General features: G+C 40.4%; 1 protein-coding gene across 6 annotated transcripts in view; it reads right to left on the reverse strand.

Moving 5' to 3' along the window:
• Nucleotides 1-562: 562 nt before the first annotated feature.
• Nucleotides 563-20,904, reverse strand: part of LOC306641562 (uncharacterized protein) — a 109,473-nt gene continuing 89,131 nt past the window's right edge. For 5 of the 6 annotated variants that reach the window (XR_013758192.1, XR_013758193.1, XM_079106717.1 and 2 more), the window contains one exon: nt 563-3,010. Coding sequence is in view for 3 of the 6 variants with exons in the window: in XM_079106717.1 (XP_078962843.1) it covers nt 2,965-3,010 (46 nt within the window). In the remaining 3 variants the exon portion in view is untranslated. Of the gene's footprint in view, nt 3,011-10,467; nt 10,564-20,904 lie in introns of those variants that run through there. The other variant, XM_079106713.1, reaches the window with a different exon arrangement.

The following is a 20,904-nucleotide window of genomic DNA, read 5'->3' on the forward strand; positions in this document are numbered from 1 at the left end:
TTCTTTATCCATTTGTCAATTGAAGGGCATCTAGTTTGATTCCACAATCTGGCTATTGTGAATTGAGTAGCTATGAACATTGATGTGCCTGCACCACTGTAATATGCTGAATTTAAGTCCTTTGCCAAGGAGTATAGGCCAGGGAGTGGGATAGCTGGGTCAAATGGTGGTTCCATTCCAAGTTTTCTAAGGAATCTCCACACTGCTTTCCAGAGTGGCTGCACTAATTTGCAACCTTGCCAGCAATGTATGAGTATACCTTTTTCCCCACATCCTAGCCAACACCTATTGTTGCTTGTATTCTTGATAATCACCATTCTAACTGGGGTGAGATGATAAGCAGATGATGACACATAATGTGGGTTCAGAGGGGGGCAAGAATGGAGGAAGGAGGGACTATATAGAGGGAAAAGGGGGGTGGGAGGGGTGGGGGGAAGGAAAAAATAACAGAATGAATCAAACACTATTATCCTATGTAAATGTATGATTTCACAAATGGTACACTTCTACTTCATGTACAAACAGAGAAACAAGATGTATCCCATTTGTTTTCAATAAAAAGAAATTAAAAAAATATTTGGCCAAGTGAAAGAAGCATGTATTTAATATTCCATTTATAGAAGCAATAGAAAATGTAAGTCTAATCTATGGTGATGATAAGATCAGCTATAGCTGCATAATTTGTGGAACCCAATGCAAATTACACCCCAATAAAGATGTTTTTTAAAAAAATTTCCATTTACTGAACTCTTGCTACATGCCAGCTGCTTTGTTAAGCACTTACAATATAAATGAACTTATGCTCAGTTCATTATGCCCATCTTGCACTGAAAGATGGACCTTATGAAGCCTATGTCACAGATGAAGAAATTGAGGCTGCAACTTGCCCAAGGTTTCATCAAATACATGACAGTATCTGGATTTGAACCCAGGTCTATTAGGCACCAGAAGTCATGCACATAACCACTCCATACCAGAACTCCTGCCTCCCAGTTTGAGGCCATGATGTGGCTTTTCATATGTGTTTTCTTTTCTTCCACTTACTCTAAGTCTCCAAGAACAGAGATGACATCAGTTGTAAGAGGAGGGTATACACTTATGCAGCTGTAAAGTGTTTATTAATATGTATTTTAGTTGATACATAGTAATTGTGCATTTTATGGGGGTACTGCAGCATTTTTTTTTCTTTCTTTCTTCCTTTTTTTGTTTTGTTTTGTTTTTTTGTTTTTTGTACCAAGGATTGAAGCCAGGGATCTTAACCACTGGGACACATTCCCAGCTCTATTTATTTTTTGAGGCAGGGTATCACTAAGTTGCTTAGGGTCTCGCTAAGTGGCTAAGGCTGACTTCAAACATGATCTTCCTGTTGCAGCCTCCGGAATCACTGGGATTAGAGGTATGTGCCACCACATCTGGCTAGTGGCATTTCAATACATATGTACTATCTGTCATGGGATAACTAGATGTCTATTGCCTCCAATATACATCATTCCTGTGTGTTGGGAATACACAAAAAGATATGCCATTTGATTTCAAATGCCCCTCTATTTGCTATTTTAAAATAGTTAATTAACTGTTGTCAACCAGTCATTCCACTGTGCTCTAGAACATCAGAAGTTATTCTTTTTGTCCATCTGCACCCCTGTGCCTATTAAACATCCTCTCTCCATCCCTCCCTCCCCCATACACTTCCCAAACTTTGGTAATTACTATTCATTCTATTTTTTTCAGAACATTTTATACTATACATTGAACTTTATGCACAGGTATATTGTTAGTCAAAAGAAAATTGGGATCTTTGCACAAATTCTTTATACCTTAAGTTTTGCTTACAATAATATTTCATGAGTTAATATTTTCTCATTGAGTTCATTGAGTTAAGGTTGGTTGAACTTTCAGGGCAAGGGAGGAGATGGCTTTAGAGTGTTCTGAGATGTCGATGCCACACCACTTTCCTGCAGATGGTAATACTGCACAAGGTCCCCTCGCTGCAGTTGAGGACGGTCTTTTCCTTGACATACTGACACTGAAGATCCAAAACTTGAAGATCCAAAACTTGTAGGAAATACATCCTTTGCAAGTACCTTTGGCTATGTCTTTAGAATGGTTACATTTCTTTAAAGAAAGCCCTGAAGGATAAAAGATGAAGTGTGTGTGCACGTGTGTATCTTAATTATTCTTCAAGAACATGATCTTTAGTGGGCGCATCTATTCCATGATACAGATGTATCGTAATTGATTTAGCCAATTCCCCTGTTAGATAACTCACCTCCCCCATTCTTTCAGAATTATGAATAATGCTGCCATAAATCTACACATGCATAAACAGTGTGACTTAATTTTAAGCACTAGCTAAAATTAGTCAGAAATTTGTCAGAAAAAGACTAACATTTAAAAGTTCATGGGAGGGAGTTTAGGGGACATGGTCACAGTTTAGGTGGTGGCTTCCTTAAGAACAGTGCTATGGGTGGTATCTTGAATGTCCCCAAAGGCCCGTGTTCTAAAGGTTTGGTCCCCAGCACGGCAGTATTAGAAGACAGTAGGACCTTTAAGAGGTCGAGCATGGAGAGAAGTCAGCCTTGGGGAAATGCCCTTGAAGGGGATTATGGGGCCCTGCTCCCTTCCTCTTCTCTTTCACTTCCCAGCCATGCAGTGAGCAGTCTTATTCCATCACAATCTCCCACCATGATGTGCTGCCACAGGCCCCAAACAGGACCAACTGATCATAGACTGGAACCTCTAAAACTGTGAGAAAAATAAAGCTTTTCTCTTTATAATTTAATTATCTTAGGTATTTGTTATTGTGATAGAAATCTATCACAAACAGAAAGGCCACATGCTGGTGCACATGGCTGTAGAGGAAGGAACACTGCAGCAGCAGCAGGTCCACACTGAGTGGAGGACCAAGCTGATATTTTGCCTCTTCTTGTCCTGCAGTGATTCATTTGTGGTCTCCCAGGCAGATCAGCAACTCACCAAGATGCTGGTCAGAAAAAGGCTGAATTTGTCTCTGCTAAGAGAAATCAGAGTTGCATCAGATTTCAGAGTTCTATTTTCTTTTTCCTTCAGGCAACATTTTGCAACATTCTCTACTTAACAATACATGGAATAAAGGGGTACATTTCAAGTTTTCTCTGGGGTCAGACATTGGTGAGGAGAGATCTGAGTTTAAACCAGACTGCAGGGTGAACTGTACCAAAGGATCCTGGTCACAATTAGTAGCAGAGACAGCCTCTCCTCATGGCCTGTGAGTGACAAGGCTGACAAGGACAAAGATGGTGCGTCACAGATGCTGTGAGGGTCAGCTGGGATTCCTATGGATCCCTTAGGATCTCTTTCCAATCTGCAGGCTTCTTCCTGGCTCCAGAGTGCCTTGGTTCTAGCAGGTTCCACCTAGCCCTCTTTTGGTGAGGACAATTGCAGAGGTATGATTTATACCCCAGAACTTTTCTATAAGATCAGCCTGTGGCTTTGCCTAAAGTTACTCTTGCTTGTCATTTTCTCCTTCCCAGCAGTTTTCCAACTTCTTCCTCTTTTCTCAGGATAAACTTCATAAATAAACCACTTACATATATATATATATATGTCTCCATCTCTGCATCTGCTCCTGGAGAACCTGACCTAAGGCACTGTGTTCCCAAAATGTAAAATTTAATAAAAAAAAAAAAAAAAAGTTCTTGGCTCTTTCCTTGGCTTAAGCCAGCATCCAGAGAATGGAGGATGATCAGGAGAGAAAAAAAATTGTCTCAGTGTGCATGAGCTGGGGTGGGGCCTGCCAGGATTGTGCTAGGTGTTCTGAAGATACATCAACATCTCTTCCCAAGTAAGGAGTAAACTGAAATTCCTACCTCATCTCCTGCTTCATACCCACCCTATCACTCTAGGCTGAGCTTCTTAAATGTGCTATACCCCACAACCAGGATTTGTTGGGAGGGAAAGAAATAAGAGGGTCAATATGGGATGTCTTCATAGAGCATGAATTTCACTTGAGAGTTTTGGGGGTAAAGTGTTAAGCCCTTTAGATAGTAAATAACGTGAAGCATTGGTTTTATTTTACAAGCAGATACAGAATTGAATGTAAAATTCAAATGAATATTAAAAATTTAAAATTGATGTTTTATGGACTACTTGGGAATTTACTCAAGAAGTTCAAGTGAAAAAGTTCTTTCTCCTTCCCTATCAGGAGGATCTCAGTACTTTGGAGATAGCCAATATTGACATTCTCTTTCTTCTTTATTAACAGAAGCCAAATTTTACTGGAAAGCCCAATTGAAATCCACAACTACCACCAATATATTTCCCAGGGTCCCTTTAAATATAGGGTAGACAAGTGCCCACTCTGGCCAATGAGACCTAAGTAGAAATCACTGAATGGACTTCAAAGATAGAAAAATACTCACAAGCTGATGGATTTAGCTGTGAGCTTTATTTTGGCCTTGACATTTTTCCTTAGTCCTCCCTAGAAGGGGCTACAGTCCCCATCTCAACTTCTGCTTCTGGAGAAATAAATGCTAAGAGCCAGTTGAGAGTTGGCTCTGACATCCTTGAGTCTTTGAACCATACCCTCACATGGCTATTTCTGAGATTCTCGCATCAAGAGAGAAAAACATAATAAAACACCTAATTCATTGAAACCACTGCTTTTCAAGTTTCTGTTATACCTGGTCGCAGTTCTTCATTAATGTGTATCCAATGCTGGGGGAAATCTTTCAGTATCTCTCAGTCCTTTATGAGTTTTACTTCCTGTCAATATTTTGCCTCTTAGGAAAGGGTGGCTGCGTCTTCTAATGCTATCTTACCATGCTCCAAAGGCAGTCTTCAGTTCAGAGTCTGAAGGATGGAGAACATGCTGAGTGCCAGGAGGGAGAAAGAGCTCATCCCACTGGAGCTAAGAACAAAACCTGGGGTCTCCAGCCTTTCGGAAAACTCAGACTCAAATGACTTCTCTTGAGCCATCTTCTCACCTCCTCCAGCTGCCCATCTGAAGTCTGATAGAAGGCTCGTTCTTGGGCTGCATAGACCCGAGTTCTCTTCTGCTCATTACTAGCCATGCATCCCCTAGTTTCTTCCCACATTAAGCCCTATTCACATCTTTAGTGGTCTGAAGTTAGTGATGTATGTAGAGCGCCTGGCACAAGAGCCTTCCATATAATGTGTATGCAATGTATTTCTTCCACCTTAGGGCTCCCGAATGCTAATTTTATCCTTTTATCAACTGGACCAAAATGTTTGGGCACGGGGAAGGTGGTTGCCTGATAGCATGTCTTTTTCTCCCAGCTTTGTGCTCCTACAAACAACTCTGATGGGTAGAAGAAAAAGCTTCAGGGAACACGCAGATTGGAAAGGGCAGCCCACACCAGGAGATAGGAGTGAAGAGTGAGCATAACTGAAGCTCAGAGAAGTCAAGTGAGATGATTTTATAGAGAAACAAATGCAGACGCAGACTGAGATTTCTCTGCCACTGGGAATTTGGGGGCAGTTCACCCTTCCCTTACTCTATGCAGTCTGAATCTTACTCTGCTATTGTCTGAATCTGTGCTGGCTTCTTATTGTGTTATTTATACTGCATATTTTTTCTGAGAAAATAACTGAAATTTTATTTATTGATTCATTGAGTCATTCATTTCTGAGACATTACTATCTTATCCACTCAACTCAAAATGGATTAAGGACCTTGGAATCAGACCAGAGACCCTGCAGATTATAGAAGAAAAAGTAGGTCCAGATCTTCAACATGTCGGCCTAGGACCAGACTTCCTCAACAGGACTCCCATAGCACAAGAAATAAAAGCAAGAATCAATAACTGGGATAGATTCAAACTAAAAAGCTTTCTCTCAGCAAAGGAAACTATCAGCAATGTGAAGAGAGAGCCTACAGAGTGGGAGAATATCTTTGCCAATCATACTTCAGATAGAGCACTAATCTCCAGAATCTATAAAGAACTCAAAAAACTCTACACCAAGAATACAAATAATCCAATCGACAAATGGGCTAAGGAAATGGACACTTCACAGAAGAAGATGTACAAGCAATCAACAAACATATGAAAAAATGTTCAACATCTCTAGTAATAAGAGAAATGCAAATCAAAACCACCCTATGATTCCATCTCACCCCAATTAGAATGGCGATTATCAAAAATATAAGCAACAATAGGTGTTGGCGAGGATGTGGGGAGAAAGGTACACTCACACACTGCTGGTGGGGCTACAAATTAGTGCAGCCACTCTGGAAAGCAGTGTGGAGATTCCTTAGAAAACTTGGAATGGAACCACCATTTGACCCAGCTATCCCACTCCTTGGTCTGTACTCAAATGACTTAAAATCAGCATACTACAGAGATACAGCCACATCAATGTTCATAGCTGCTCAATTCACAATAGCCAGATTGTGGAACCAACCAAGATGTCCTTCAATTGATGAGTGGATAAAGAAACTGTGGTATATATATACAATGGAATATTACTCTGCCATAAAGAACGATAAAATTATGCCATTTGCAGGCAAATGGATGAAATTGGAGACTATTATGCTAAGTGAGATAAGCCAGTCTCAAAAAACTAAAGGATGAATGATCTAGCTGATAAGTGGATGATGACACATAAGGGGGGGTGGGAGGGGTTAGTGTTAGGGTTAGGGTTAGGGTTAGGGAGGGGGGCAAGAATGGAGGAAGAAAGGACTGTATGGAGGGAAAAGAAGGGTGGGAGGGGTGGGGGGAAGGGAAAAAATAATAGAATGAATCAAACAACATTACTATATGTAAATTTATGATTACACAAATGGTATGCCTTTAACCCATGCACAAACAGACAAACAACATGTATCCCATTTGTTTACAATAAAAAAAATTCAAAAAAAAGAAAAAAAAAAAGAAAAAAATAGAACTCAGATATGAAGGTTCAATACTTCCTATCATGGCACATTTTAAAACAAACAGCCTTTTGTAGAGAATAATATACTCACGTATGTACCAATAAACTTTATAAAACTTAGCATCTCACCATATTTGCTTCTTAAAAAATAAAATAAATTACAAATATAATTTGTACTATACTTCTTATTTTCCTCCTTAAAGGAGGCCATCATAACCTGAATTTGCTGATCTGCTGGATTTTATTCCTATGCTTTGTGTGTGTGTATGCTGCTGAGGATCCATCCCAGGACCATGTGTACTTGTGCATCAAGGCAAGTACTCTACCAGAGAGCTACACCCTCCACCCAGTGCATGTTCTCACACTCAGGTGTTTACTCTCATCTACATTCCAAAATCCAAAAAGTTCTGAGAAACAGAACTTTATTTGGCAAACTTGTGACAAAATCATTTGGCACCAAAACCTAAACTGACCTCAAGTTCTTTATGGACTACATATATCTCATTTTAAGTCACTATTCAGATATTTCTCTTAGAAATATTAATATATTTGAACATGGTATTTTTTTCCCTACAACTCAATCTGGTGTTTCTGAATTCAGAAAAACTCAGAATATCAAAACATGCCTTGCCCCCAAATATTTAGGATGGGAAATGTGGCTGCATAATACCATACACATACCACTTTACTATATCAAAATTGCACAAATTATTTATTCATTTTGCCTATTGATAGGCATTGTGAATGTTTCCATTTTTTTTTTATAAACAGTGCTGAATGAACACACATATTCATGTGGACAACAGCATCTTCCTAAAAGATACCTAGGGAATCCATATCTTCAAGTTTAATGGTACTCCCTTACTGTCCAAAATAGTGAATCAATTGATTCTTTCATCAGTAACATAATAGAGGCCCTGTTGCTCCCTTTCTTGACAACATTTGGCATCATTAGATTATTTTTCCATTTTTGCCAGTTGATGGGTAGGCTCAGGGGGAGCCCAACCAATAGAGCTACTTCTTTTCAAGTTCTGGCCAACTTGGGAATAAGGCAAAGGACTAGACAGAAAGAGGAAGAGGAAGAGAGAAAAAGATGAAACTTGCAAGTTCGTTTTTACTTGTGTTTCGTCCCATAGAAACATGTGAGCCAAAAGCCCCTCAGCCAGATAAGTCATTCTATCTCCATTGGAGAAAACAGGACAGGAGATATGAAGTCATAAATATCGAGGGAAAAAATCTCCCTTCCTAAAGAAAACAGGAGTAAGGAAGGAACATTTGTCATTTCATTTTTGTGTGTGTGTGCATTTCTCTGATTACTACTAAGTTGAGCAAATTTTCATGAGTTTATTGGCCATTGAAGCTTTCTCCTGGGAATTGCATACTCATATTCTTTGCCCATTTTTCTATCGTGTTGTTTGACTCTATCTTTACATACATAATTTATGTACTCTGAATACCAAAATTTGTCAGCAATACACATTACTAACACAGTCTCCTAGTCTTTGTGTTTTTTTCTTATTTATGATGAAATAGAAGACTATGAAAATGGAAGTTTTCTGTTTTAATGTAGTCAGATCCTTTATTCTCTTCTTTGAGGGTTATGGATTTTTGTATCTTAATAGTTCCTTTGCTGGTAGTAGCAAGAATTTCAGCATGTGTGTGTGCTAAGCTGCCTGGGCCATACTCCAAGGAGGGGAAGTGAAAGTCTCTAGTTTTGAGGAACATACTGGAGAGGAGGGAGGATGTGGGAGGAGAAGAAGACAGAGCTGGTGAACTGCCAGCTTCCCACTCCCCAGCTGTTCCTGAACAGCTCAGCTTTCTAGAGTTCCACTTGGTTTAGCCCCATGGCCCAAGAGGCTCCCAGGTGGCATCCCCTGGCCTCCAGGGTAGCAGAGCTCCTCCTGCCACAGAAACCAATAGACCAAGGAAGACTTTTGTCCTCAGGGTCAGCAAGGGGCTCCCATGAGAGAAAGCCCAAGACTCAAGTGGCCCATAGTAAAGACCACCCATAAGAAAATGTCTGGACACACTACAGGTAACTCTTAATTTTTATTTACATGGTCCTTTTTCCCCACTAAGGGAAAAGAGACTCTGACCTAATCTATTTAGACTACTGTGACAAAATAGCTAAGACTGGATAATTTATGAACAACAGAAATTTATTGCTCACAGTTCTGAAGGCTGGGAAATTCCAAGATCATGGTGCCAACAGATTGTTCAGTGAGGACCCATTCTTCATAAATGGTGACTTCTTTCTGCATAATTATGTGACAGAAAGGCAAAAGGGCTCCCCCAAACTGCTGTTAAAAGGCCCTAATCCCATCCTTTGCCCCCATGACCTATTTACCTATTTGAAGGTTCCAGCTGTTAATACAATTGCCTTTATTAGGTTTCAGTATGGGAACTTTCAGTTCATTTGGAGTTATCTTCTCATGGCCTGCCTCTGAGCATTAGAAATGAGGACTAGCTGCTACTTTTCAGGTCCTGTGTCCATCCAGATAAGCGACCCAAGGAGACCTAGGTGATCTTGTGAATCCAGAGCTGATGATCTGAAATGGTTGTGAGGACAAGCCATCTCCTAGAACAGGATGCGATAAGGAAGAACGCGTTGAGTTTACATGCAGAGGGAAATTTTCTCTGTTCACATATTCCCTGAGGGATGCATAATGAAATTGTCTCTTTTATTTGCAACTGTGTCCTGAAGCCCTGACACCTGGGCTGTGACCTCGCCTTCCTCTTCTTACCTTCTATCAGCAGCTGAGCTCAATCAATGTGTCCAATCAGCAGCTGAACTGGTCTGATTCTGTGGGCTGTGAATGAAAAATCTTTGGGTGCCTTCTTCATCCAGCATGGGCTCGCCATCCCTCCAAGGACAGTTCCATGGTGTTTTATAGTGTGTCCTGTCAGTCTCATCCTCTGTACCTAAACCATCACAGCTAGGAATTTCTTCTCTTTCTAGCCCCTTTTCTCCACCAAACTCTTTCTCATTTTCATCACAACCCAAATGGTTATTCTCCACATTTAGTAGATCTCTGGTGTTGCTACTTGAGAAGCCAATGATTTCTCATCTGCTTCCACCTGACTGTGACCCACCAACCCCAGCACCTGTGTTCTCTCTCAGTGAACCCAATGTAACCAAGGGATATGAGTGGTCTAGGAACTATGGTGGGTTTCCCAAAGATTCGAGAAATTGAATGGAAATTCCCTTAATATAATGAGAAGGAACCATGAATACAGTTTCATATAATAAAAGTGTACTTCTATAATGGTAATCTTGTCTTTTACTGCCACATAGGAGTGACAACTAAAACTCTGCTCACCCTCCCTTATCTTCTTTCTACCATCTTCATGCTGGACTTTGACGAGTAGGTGAATTTAATTACATGCATGCACACATAGGCAAGCTCATAAGGCACACTAACCCACTCTAAGCTATTTGTTTTCAATTACAAAGTTACCAAAAATAAATCAATGAGTGTATGGATGGATGGATGGATGGATGAATGGATGAGTCAGTGAATAACCAAATGAATGAATGATTGAGGACTCTCATTTGGGAATATCAGAGAAGCAGGCAGCCGGGGCTGAAGAAGAGACTGCATCAGACCACGGGATGGAGGAGAGTGCCACTGCTAGATGTGGGGACTGGGCTGGGGGCTCTGCTCCTCGACTTGTTGCCCAAAGACAGATCTGGAAAGAAAATTTGCAGGTAGTTAAAGGAACAAATAGAGGGTTGTCACAGTGAACTGTACACCCATCTGTGGACATACACCAGGTGTGGGCGGATCCCTAGGGCTCTGAGAGTAAACCAGAGCTCAAGACAGGACCAGTGAACACAGGCTGTTATGTTATTAAGGAGCCATCATGTGAAAGACTTAGCATTCAGATCTCTGGAAGTGATTGTCTACAACAATCAAAGGGAAATTGGGAACAGGGCTTGGCATTCTCCAAAAGAGGCAAAAAGAGAGGCCTGCATAATGCAGAGTGAAAGGGGAAATGATCTGTGATGAAAAGATAGCAGATATACTGGACATTAAGGAAGGTAAGACAAAGTACAGGGAAATCAAGCATGTAGTAGCAGATTTAAAAATCACATTAGTAGCAAATATCTCCCCAAAGATCATTGGCAAAATCTCAAGGAGAAAATAGAGCTTTATAATAGAAAGTCCAATTGTTACTACCTCCACCACATGATCAAACTTAATATCATTGATATTGGAACAGGAATATACAAATATACAAAGAATATAGCATCAGTAAGAAGTATTGCCACAGTTTGGATATGAGTTGTACACCAAAATCTAGTGTGAGACAATGTAAGAATGTTCAGAGGTGAAAACATTAGATTGAGACTGTAACCTAATCAGTGAATTAATCCACTAAATGGATTAATTGGGTAGTAACTACAGGCAGGTAGGATGTGTCTGGGAGAAGTAGATCACTGGGGTCATGCCTTTGGGGTTTATATTGTATCCCTGGCATTTCTCTCTCTCTCTCCCCCCCCCCCCGCACCCACCCCCTACTCCAGGCTGCCATGAACTGAGCAGCTTTCCTCCTACGTTCTTCCATGCCCTTCCACCATGATGCTCTGTCTCACTCACTGCAGGACCAGAGCTCGGAGTTGGCCAGCCATGGACTGAACCTCTGAAACTGAGCCAAAATAAATTTTTCCTCCTCAAAGTTGTTCGTGTTGGATCTCTTGGTCTTTTGGTCACAGTGACAATAAGCTGACAAACATAAATATTCTTGTCAAAAATATTTGAGCAGAATCTAATCACACCTTCAAATCTGCTTCTACTTTCTACTTTTTTTAAAGATACATAATCTTCTTAATTTAAACAAGTTTACCCAGTTGCAGGATAAATAATATAAGATAAATATACAAAAATCAATTTTATTTCTGTATATTGACAGTGAACAATCGGAAATTTTTTTAAAAAATTAAACTACCATTCACAATAGCATCAGGAAAAGAATGAAAGGAAGGTAGGGAAGAAGGAAGAAAGGAAGAGAGAGCTGGGTGTGGTGGCACACACCTGTAATCCTAGCAACTCTGGAGGCTGAGGCAGGAAAATGGCAAGTTTGAGGTCAGCTCTGGCCACTTATTGAGACCCTGGCTTAAAATAAATTGTAATAATGGATGGAGATGTAGCTCAATGGTAGAGTTGCTCTGGATTCTATCCCCAATGAGGTATACATCTAGCAAGATATATGTAAAAATGCATGCTGAAAAATCTCATGTTATTGTGAAAGACTTTTTAAAAGACCTAAATAAATGAAGATACATACCATATTTATGAACTGTAAAATCCAATATTATTAAGATATCAATTCTTCTCAAACTGACTTAAAGATTCAATACAATTCCATCTAAATCCTAACAGTATATTTTGTAGATATTGGCAAATTGATTCTAAAATGTTTATGAAAAGGTAAAGGAACAAAATAGCCAAACAAATCTGAAAAACAAAAATGATGTAGTTGGACTAACACTACCTGATTTCAAGGCTTACTTTACGGCTGCAGTGATCAAAAAAGTGTAGCATTTGTGAACCGGTGCATAGATCAGTGGAATGGAGTCCCAAAAGGCCCATGCAATATGGAAAATTGATTATTTTTTTCAAAGGTGTAAAGACAAAAAGCATGATCTTTTCAACAAATTGTGCTGTAATGACCACATGCAAACTTTGCCTAGTCCTCACATCTTATACTAATTTAACCTTAAAATGTGGGCAGAAATGTAAAACTATAAAATTTTAGAGGAAAATAATGAAGAAAATCTTGTGAACTTGTTAGGGCAACATGCTTAGCTACAACACAAGAAGTAATAATCTATAAAAGAAAAATATTTACAACTGGACTTTATCATTATTAAACATTTTCACTGTGCAAATGATACGTTAATAATAAAATGAAATTACAAGTCATACATAGACTTGGAGACAATATTTTGAAATATCCTGACAAAGACCTTCAATTCACAATATATAAGAAACTCTCAATATTCAAAAATAAGAAAAAAATATACTTAAAAACCAGGCAAAAGATTTGGACAGTTTAGTAAAGAAGATACACAGATAGCAAATAAGCACATGAAAATACATTCAGCATCACTGATCATTAGGAACAGGCAAATTAAAACTGCCATTTGGAAACACTACTCATAGATTAGAGAGGCTAAAATCAGACTGCCCAGTCATGTGCACAGGGAGGTGAGGGCAACCAGAGCTCTTGTACATGGTTGGGGAGAATACTACTAGTAACTTTGGAAAAACAATTTGGTAGTTATTTATAAAGTTAAACATTCACTATATTACAACCCAACAGCCCACTCATAGGCATTTATTAGCTAAGTGAAATAAAAACCTATGTTTACATAAAAACCTGTAGGTGAATGTTTTAGCAGCTTTATCCCTAAGCACCAACAACTGCAAATAATCCAAATGTCCCTCAGCTGGAGAATGGATAAACAAATGGTGCATCCACACACTGAAATATGATTTATTGATTAAAATAAGGAACCACTGATCCATGTAGTGACATGAATTAAAGTCATTATGATAAGTGAAATAAGCCAAGAAGTTTCAGAAGGTCCTGTTCCATGTCATTCCATTTATATCTGGCTTCTGCTTTGTAGCAAATGCAGGGAAGGAGGAACAAGGTAAGTGCACAAAGAGGAAATAATCAGACTATTCCAGGAGGTGGGACACTGGCAGGGGCAGGCACTCTGCATGAAGATACTGGGGGCAAAACAACAAAAGGTAACTTGGAAACCTTCATTGTATCTGGTTTGGAGAAAAAAAAGACACTTTGGCAACCACTGAGGAAGTCTGAATGTGGACTGAATTCAGATATTAAGGAATTATTAAATCTTTGATATGATCATGATATTGAGGTTATAAAGAAGAGGGTCTGTACTTTTAAGACATTTTTTTTTTCTTGGCACCAGTGATTGAACCTGGGAGTGCTTAACTACTGAGTCACATCCCCAGCCCTTTTTATTTTTTATTTTGAGACAGGGTGTTGCTACACTGCTTAGGGCCTTGTAGTTGCTGAGGCTGGTTTTGAATTTGTGATCCTCCTGCCTCAGCCTCCCAAGCTGCTGGGATTCCAGGTGTGTACACCATGCCCAACATAGGTATTATTCTTTCACATTTTTTACTTAATAATATTTTGTAGTGATATGTTGGGAATGTACAAAGCAGAATTAACCATCCTCTACTAAACCATTAATGGAGAGGACAAATTCAAGACACACTCTAGAAAGTAAAAGAACAAATACTGTGAGAAAGACAATAGCAAATATGCAGGCAGATGTGAAGAGAGCTTGAGACAGTGTGAGTGAGAAAGTAAGGCAAAAATGAATTTTATTTTGTTAAGGCACTATTCTAATATTCCAAATAAAAACTCCAGGTTCTTCTGAAGCAAAAGACAAAGGATTTATTCTGGCCAGGGCTGGGGAAAGCAGAAAGCAAACAGTTCTACATTCTCCGACACCCTCTGGGGGTCAACTGTTGCTTAAAAGCTGGAACACTACAAGGAAAGGGGGAGAGAGGGTGGCAGTTACAACCACAGGTTACATAAACAAGTTGCTCAGGATTCTCAGTGCATGTTCAGAGGAACAAACTTACATTCTACAAGTTCAGGGTGACAGAGGGAAAAGGCAGAGGTGTTAGCTGCTATGCAAGTGGGCTCACAAAAAAGAAAAGGGGGCTGATTTTTACACAGGGTGAAGTGTCTGAACAAAATGGAGTTAGCTTAATTCAATCTTTAAATCAGCCCATAGCGATTTTCCAAGCAGCAGAGATTAAAGAGAATGGTACAACATTCCCATGTGATCTGACATAGGAATTACTGGTGTTCCTAAAGAAGACCTTAAAACAAATAGAAGAAATAATCGAAGATATAATTAAAGAACATGGTATATAACTGATAATGAATCTGAGTAAGAAGAATAAAAGCATGGTCCAGATTTCAGGGGGAAAAAAAATCAATGAGTTGATTCATTTCCAGAAACCTTTTCTAAATTAGTTTTTAATTATAAAGAACTGCAAGAAGATCCTGTCTCAGGAGGATCTACATACAGAAAATTTTATTTTCATTATAAATGAAGGAACTGATTTTATGTTGCATACTTTTCAGTGGGACTAAATATTAGGGGCAAAAAGCTCATATGGAGACAGTATTGAGTGAAGACAGTAAGGATTCAATAACTTTATTCCCAGCCAAATTGTTTGTGATATGTAGATGTAGCATAAAAATGTGCTTTTATATGGACATGGAAAAAAATAACTTTTACAGAAAAAATTACATGAACATATGTTTCATTCAACCAAGAGATAAATTTAAAACACAAGACTGGTGAAATCACATCTAAAAGTATTTGCCGATCCTTTCTTGCTGGAGTTACATCCAATCTTAGTAATCCAATCTAATTTTGTGTTTACCTGGAGCAAAGCTAGGCCATGCAGTCACCTCACTATGTTCTCTTCTGCTAAAGCATCTTTCCCAGCACCAGGATGTGTGGCTTTGAGCCATATGCATCACTCCATAATTGCAGTGGTATCTCTTGCCATGATTGACAGACAAGGAAAACAATAACTTCTGTTGTTCTGTTCCGGCATTACAAACAATAACACACAATTAACATGGTACAAGGGAGAAGGCTACGCCAGGAGAATTACTAAACTAACAATCTTTTCTTTCTGTTTTCCATTTTTAAAAAGATGTTAAATATGGCCACATAATAATAAAAATAATGAACTTGAATGATGATTCTTCTACATCTTCAGTGGTATAAAATTTTTGGTTTTGAAATTTTTTTTAGGTACTGAAGATCAAACCTAGGTCGTTGTGCATGCTCTCCTGAGTTACACCTACAGCTCCCCCCTTTTTTTTAAGTAATAAAATACCAAAAAGGAAATACATTATCAAGCTCTATTCATATTATCAGCCAAGATGAGTGAATATTCTTATGTTAACTATTCTTTAAAAGTAATGTATATAGCAATTAGTGTATATAGTGTGATATTGAGAGTGTAATTTATACACACACACACACACACACACACACACACACAAAGTGCCTCTATGCCATGTAAAGAGAACTTGAGAGAGTAGGAGAAAGCGAGACCAAAATGAATTTTATTTTCCAAGCAACAGAATCCTGTTGTCATGAGGAAACATCTCTGTATAATAGACAGTTACCTTGATGAGCCTTAGAGTGGATGGTGAGAATACAAATGGTAATTTTTTCAAATGTCTGGCTTTAGTTTACTGAGTGGGGGATACAAAATGAGGTGGCAGTGGAATTGCTCCAAGGCATGAAATGAAACTGGAGAGTAATAATAGCTGACACTTCTTAAGTGCTGGACACTGCACATGAGGACTGCTGACAACTCTGTGAGGTAAGTACTATAACCCCCCACTTAACAGATGAGGAAACTGAAGCCCTGAGAGGCTAAGTAACTCATCCAAGGTCCTACAGCTAGTACGTAGCATAACTTGCAATCAAATCAAGCAATTCTGGCACCAGAATCTGTTTTTAGTGCCAACACTGTAGTGCCCACCATAGTCTGCTGTCCAAAAAGAGAGGTAGGGCAGACAGTGAAACAGACTTGGGTACATTTCTGATGGATAGGATGCCATGGATGGGCTGTATCAGAACCAATGTCAGAGAAACAGAAAGCAAGAATGTAGAAGAATCTGGGTAAATTTTTTTCTTTACATTTTCATTTCCTGTAATGTTCTACAGTTGAATGTACACTTCTATAATCAGAAAAGAATCATTTCTTAATGTGATGATTACATTTAAAATATTCATAGCAGGTAGCTTGGAAAGAATCTCAGAGAGAAGTTAGCGATGCTTATAACTAGATGGAAGAACTATGGGTGATTTCTTTCCCTTTCTTCCTTTTCTAAATTTTGCAATCTCTCTACAATAAACAGATGTCATCTTTGAAATGGAGAACAAGTTATTTTAAATAAATTTAAAAAATAATTTTAGACGCAGTGGACAATGGAACATTATTCAAGAGAAGTGATGTGAAGACAAGGGGTCTTAAGGAATTTTGATTGTTTCAGAGTTGGACCAGAGCAAGGTAAGAGGCCAACGATTGAGGTGTGAAAGGTCCCATGACTCCAACCTTGTTGAATATCAATGTACTCAACAAGTGTTTATTGAACATCAACCAAAGACCAGACACGATGGACAAGGAGTTTAAAGACTGAGTGGGAAAAATATGCACCAAACAAGTAAACCCAGGAATACACAGTTAATTTCAGATAGTAATAAGTGACAGGAAAGGGGAATAAACAAGGTACTGATTAGAAAATAAGGCAAGGGGAGAAAGGTGAAGACTCTGCTTTAGGGAAGTGGGCAGGACAGGACTCCAAGAGGAGTTAAGGTTTGAGCTGGGGCCCGCGGGTGAGAAGGAGCTGCCCTGGGGAAGGCATCTGGGCAGAGGATACTGCAGAGCAAAGGCTGTGAAGAGGAACAGAGAGGACTCCGTGTGGCTGCAGCACACTGTGGTTGTGGGTGGGGAGAAGCAGGAAGTGAGCTTGGAGAAAGCAGGGGCCATTTGCATAGGCCCCTATGTGCTATGCAAAGGAGATTTAATTGTATCCCACATGCTAGTAGAAACCATTGGAAGGCTTTAAATAGCAGGATAACATGATGTAAATTATGCTTTAAAAGGTCACCCTGACTGCTCATGAAGAATGAGTTTAAGAGGAGCAGGAGAAACAACATGGAGACCGATCAGGAGGTCTGCGCACTCTCCAGTGGGGAAAGATGGGACTTGGCTGTGGTGGAGTCAGGAAAATGTGGCTCAGCCTGCTATCTTTCAAGAAGCTACACAACTGCTGCTCCTATATGAGGCTTTTCCTGACTCTTCCCAGGTGCGTGCTGGGGGCTCCAGGTATCCCCTGCACATGACTCCTGCTGCAGCTACAGCACTTCATCCTACTTGCTTCTGTGTGTGTCCGTCTCATTCTTATGGTCAGACTCCTTGCACTCCTAACCAGCAGCTGGTCCTTGGCAACAGCAACAGCTAGGCCTTCAGTGCAGACCTCTGCTAGGTGAGGTACAGAGATGGTTAATCTCAGGTGTCAGTTTGACCGGACTAAGGGACACCCATATAACTGGCAAAGCATTATTTCTGGGTATATCTGGAGGAGAATGACATTTAAATTAGTGGACTGAATGAGAAAAATCCATCTTTGCCTAATATAGATGGGCTCCATCCAACTGGCTGAAGAATCAGAACAAAAAGTTAAAAGAAAGGCAAATTCTCTTTCTATTCTCTCTCTCTCTCCTTTCTCTCTTTCTCGATGCCTCCCCACTTCTCCCTCTCTCCTGCAGCCTGGGACACCCATCTTCTCCTCTCCTTGGATATCAGAACTCCAGGTTCTCCGCACCTTGAACTCCAGTACTTGCACCAGTGGCCCCTTAGGTTCTCAGGCCTTTGGCCTCAGACTGAGAGTTACACCATCTGCTCTTTGGTCTCTAGGTATTTGACCTTGAGCTAAATCATACTATCAGTTTCCATGGTTTTGCAGACTACATATGTTGCATTGTGGAATTTACCAGCATCTGTAATCACACGAGCCTATTTCCCTAATAAACCCCCTCCTATCTATCTATCTATCTATCTATCTATCTATCTATCTATCTATCTATCACCTATCCTGTTTCTCTGGAGAACTCTAATACACATGTGTTGTTTTTGTTTAATCTGATGACAGCCTGAGAAGGTAGACATTATTCATTCCATTTTATAGATCTGAAAATAAGTTTTAGAGTGATTGAAAATCACTCTAAAGAATTATTCTTTTCTTTATCTTGATCTTCAGTAAACTTGCTGCTTTTGTGTCAGACAACATGTCTCTGAAAATCCTGAGGAAGACCTGGTGAGACCCTTGAAACACACACCACCAACCCGCACGTTCCCCTCAAGCAGTGGTAATAAGGTTAAAATATGGCTCCCTGCGGGCAAAGGCAGAGTTTGGAAAACACAATTGGACTGCAGATGGGCTCCTAAGGTCACAAGGCTAAGAAATAAGAGAATCTGGGCTTGGAATGCAGATCTAGTAGGCTCTCCAACTCACATTGCCAGTGAGTGGAGATTCAACAAATAGATGATAAAAGAGTGAACAAAGAGAGGAGGGCCTGAGAGGAGGACCAGGACAGGGCAGCATTGATGAGACAAGAGATAAAGAACTGGCCTGAGAGAAATCTCAGAGGAAGGTGAGATCAACCCCTGCACCTGCTCACTGCAGGAGGTGCAGCACTCACTCCAGGAGGCCTCAACAAGGCCCAACTGCAAGACTGCAGCACTCAGGGACCACCTGGTCATGGCGGTGGGGAGGGAGGCTTAAGACCCAGAGAGCCGGTCACAGTGTCACACATCTAGAATCCCAGAGACTCAGGAGGCTGAGTCAGGAGGATTGCAAGTTCAAGGCCAGCAACTTAGCAAGACCCTGTCTCAAAATAAAAAAATAAAAACAACTGGGGGGTGTAGTTCAGTGGTAAAGTGCCCTGGGTTCAATTCCCAACCCACCCCCCACACAAACCTGAAGAGAAATAATAAGATTTCTGGGGCTCATGAGGAGCTGTGATGAAAAGGTCAGGAGTGACCATTGTGTCACAGAAACCAGGAGAGGAGACGGCTTGGTGGAGATGGCCAGCAACGGAGTCAGACTGTTTTTAGGCCAAATGGATTAAAAACAAACAAACATACAAACAAACAAACAAAAACAATTCCCACAGTGTGGTCTTTGAGGAACCCAAGTTGCAATACGTCCTAAGGTTATTTTGCAATTTGATTATTGAGAAGAGAGTCAAGTGTGAATGAAGTGAGGATCATCAAGTCTATTTCCACCCCCTTCTCGCACCACATCCCCATTAGCCACAGTAAAGGAGATAAGGAGATGGTGCACAGCCATGAGGCCACAGGTCATGGTGGGCAGATTACCGCCAAGACTCAGACAACTCAAGGCTCCTGAGTCTGATAATAGCCCATCTAAGGGAGAGGCTCCTACCAACACCCTGCCAGAGCCCACCTGCAGTCCAATCATGTTTTCCAAACTCTGCTTTTGCCCTGCAGGGAGCCATACTTTAACCTTATTACCACTCCTTGAGGGGAACATGAGGGTTGGTGGTGTGTGTTTCAAGGATCTCTCCAGGACTTCCTCAGGATTTTCAGAGGCATGTTGTCTGACACAAAAGCAGCAAGTTTACTGAAGATCAAGATAAAGAAAAGAACGATTCATATTCGTGGCATGAACAGAAGAGGAAGGAAAAGGAGAACATCTCGGTTTCTCATTGGAGTTACCAGGAAGCACAATTAAACCTTGCTGGAAGAAAAGTGCCTGCACTCCCTGCTAACGCGTGCCTCCCTCTGGCCCACAACCTTGGCCAGCTGAGAAGTCTAAAGAATGCACAGCCCTACAGTGCCATCTTAGCAGTCTTGCAGCTGTGCCCAAAACTGACTTCAGCTAGGAGGACCCTGGGGGTGAACTTCCATTACTCCAACGGCTAGGCATTCATTGACAAGGAGAAGGTGGTCCACCTTGACTGAGACTTTGGAGCGGGTGGGGTAGGGAGAATGGAAACAGAAGTGTCAAGGAAGAAATAGCCAGAGTGTATCTAGAACCAAAGGGGAGGACATAGATCAAAGAATGCCTCTGGTAACTCAGGTGTGCCTGCACCAATCTCCTGGAAATAAAAAAACTTTGTTTCAGTAGAAAGAGAAAGGAAGTGGAGAAACAGAAAAAGAAAAGGACGAGAAGGAGGAGCAGGAGAGGAGGAAGAGGAGGAGGAGGAGAGAAGGAAAAGACAATTAAGATCCAATGAAAGGCATTTCCAAAAGGCCAGAAAGCTGAAATCTAGCACTGAATGAAATGGATCAATTTGATTCACCTTTGCAGAGTGTGAGCAAGCAGTGATTGTCCTTCTTAACCTAAAGTGTTGGCCAAAGGTGAACTTCCTCTGCAGTTCAGTAATAAAACTGGAATTACACAGGTTTTATC

The sequence above is a fragment of the Sciurus vulgaris genome, assembly GCF_902686455.1.
Source record: "Sciurus vulgaris genome assembly, chromosome: 12".
Classification (NCBI taxonomy): domain Eukaryota; kingdom Metazoa; phylum Chordata; class Mammalia; order Rodentia; family Sciuridae; genus Sciurus; species Sciurus vulgaris.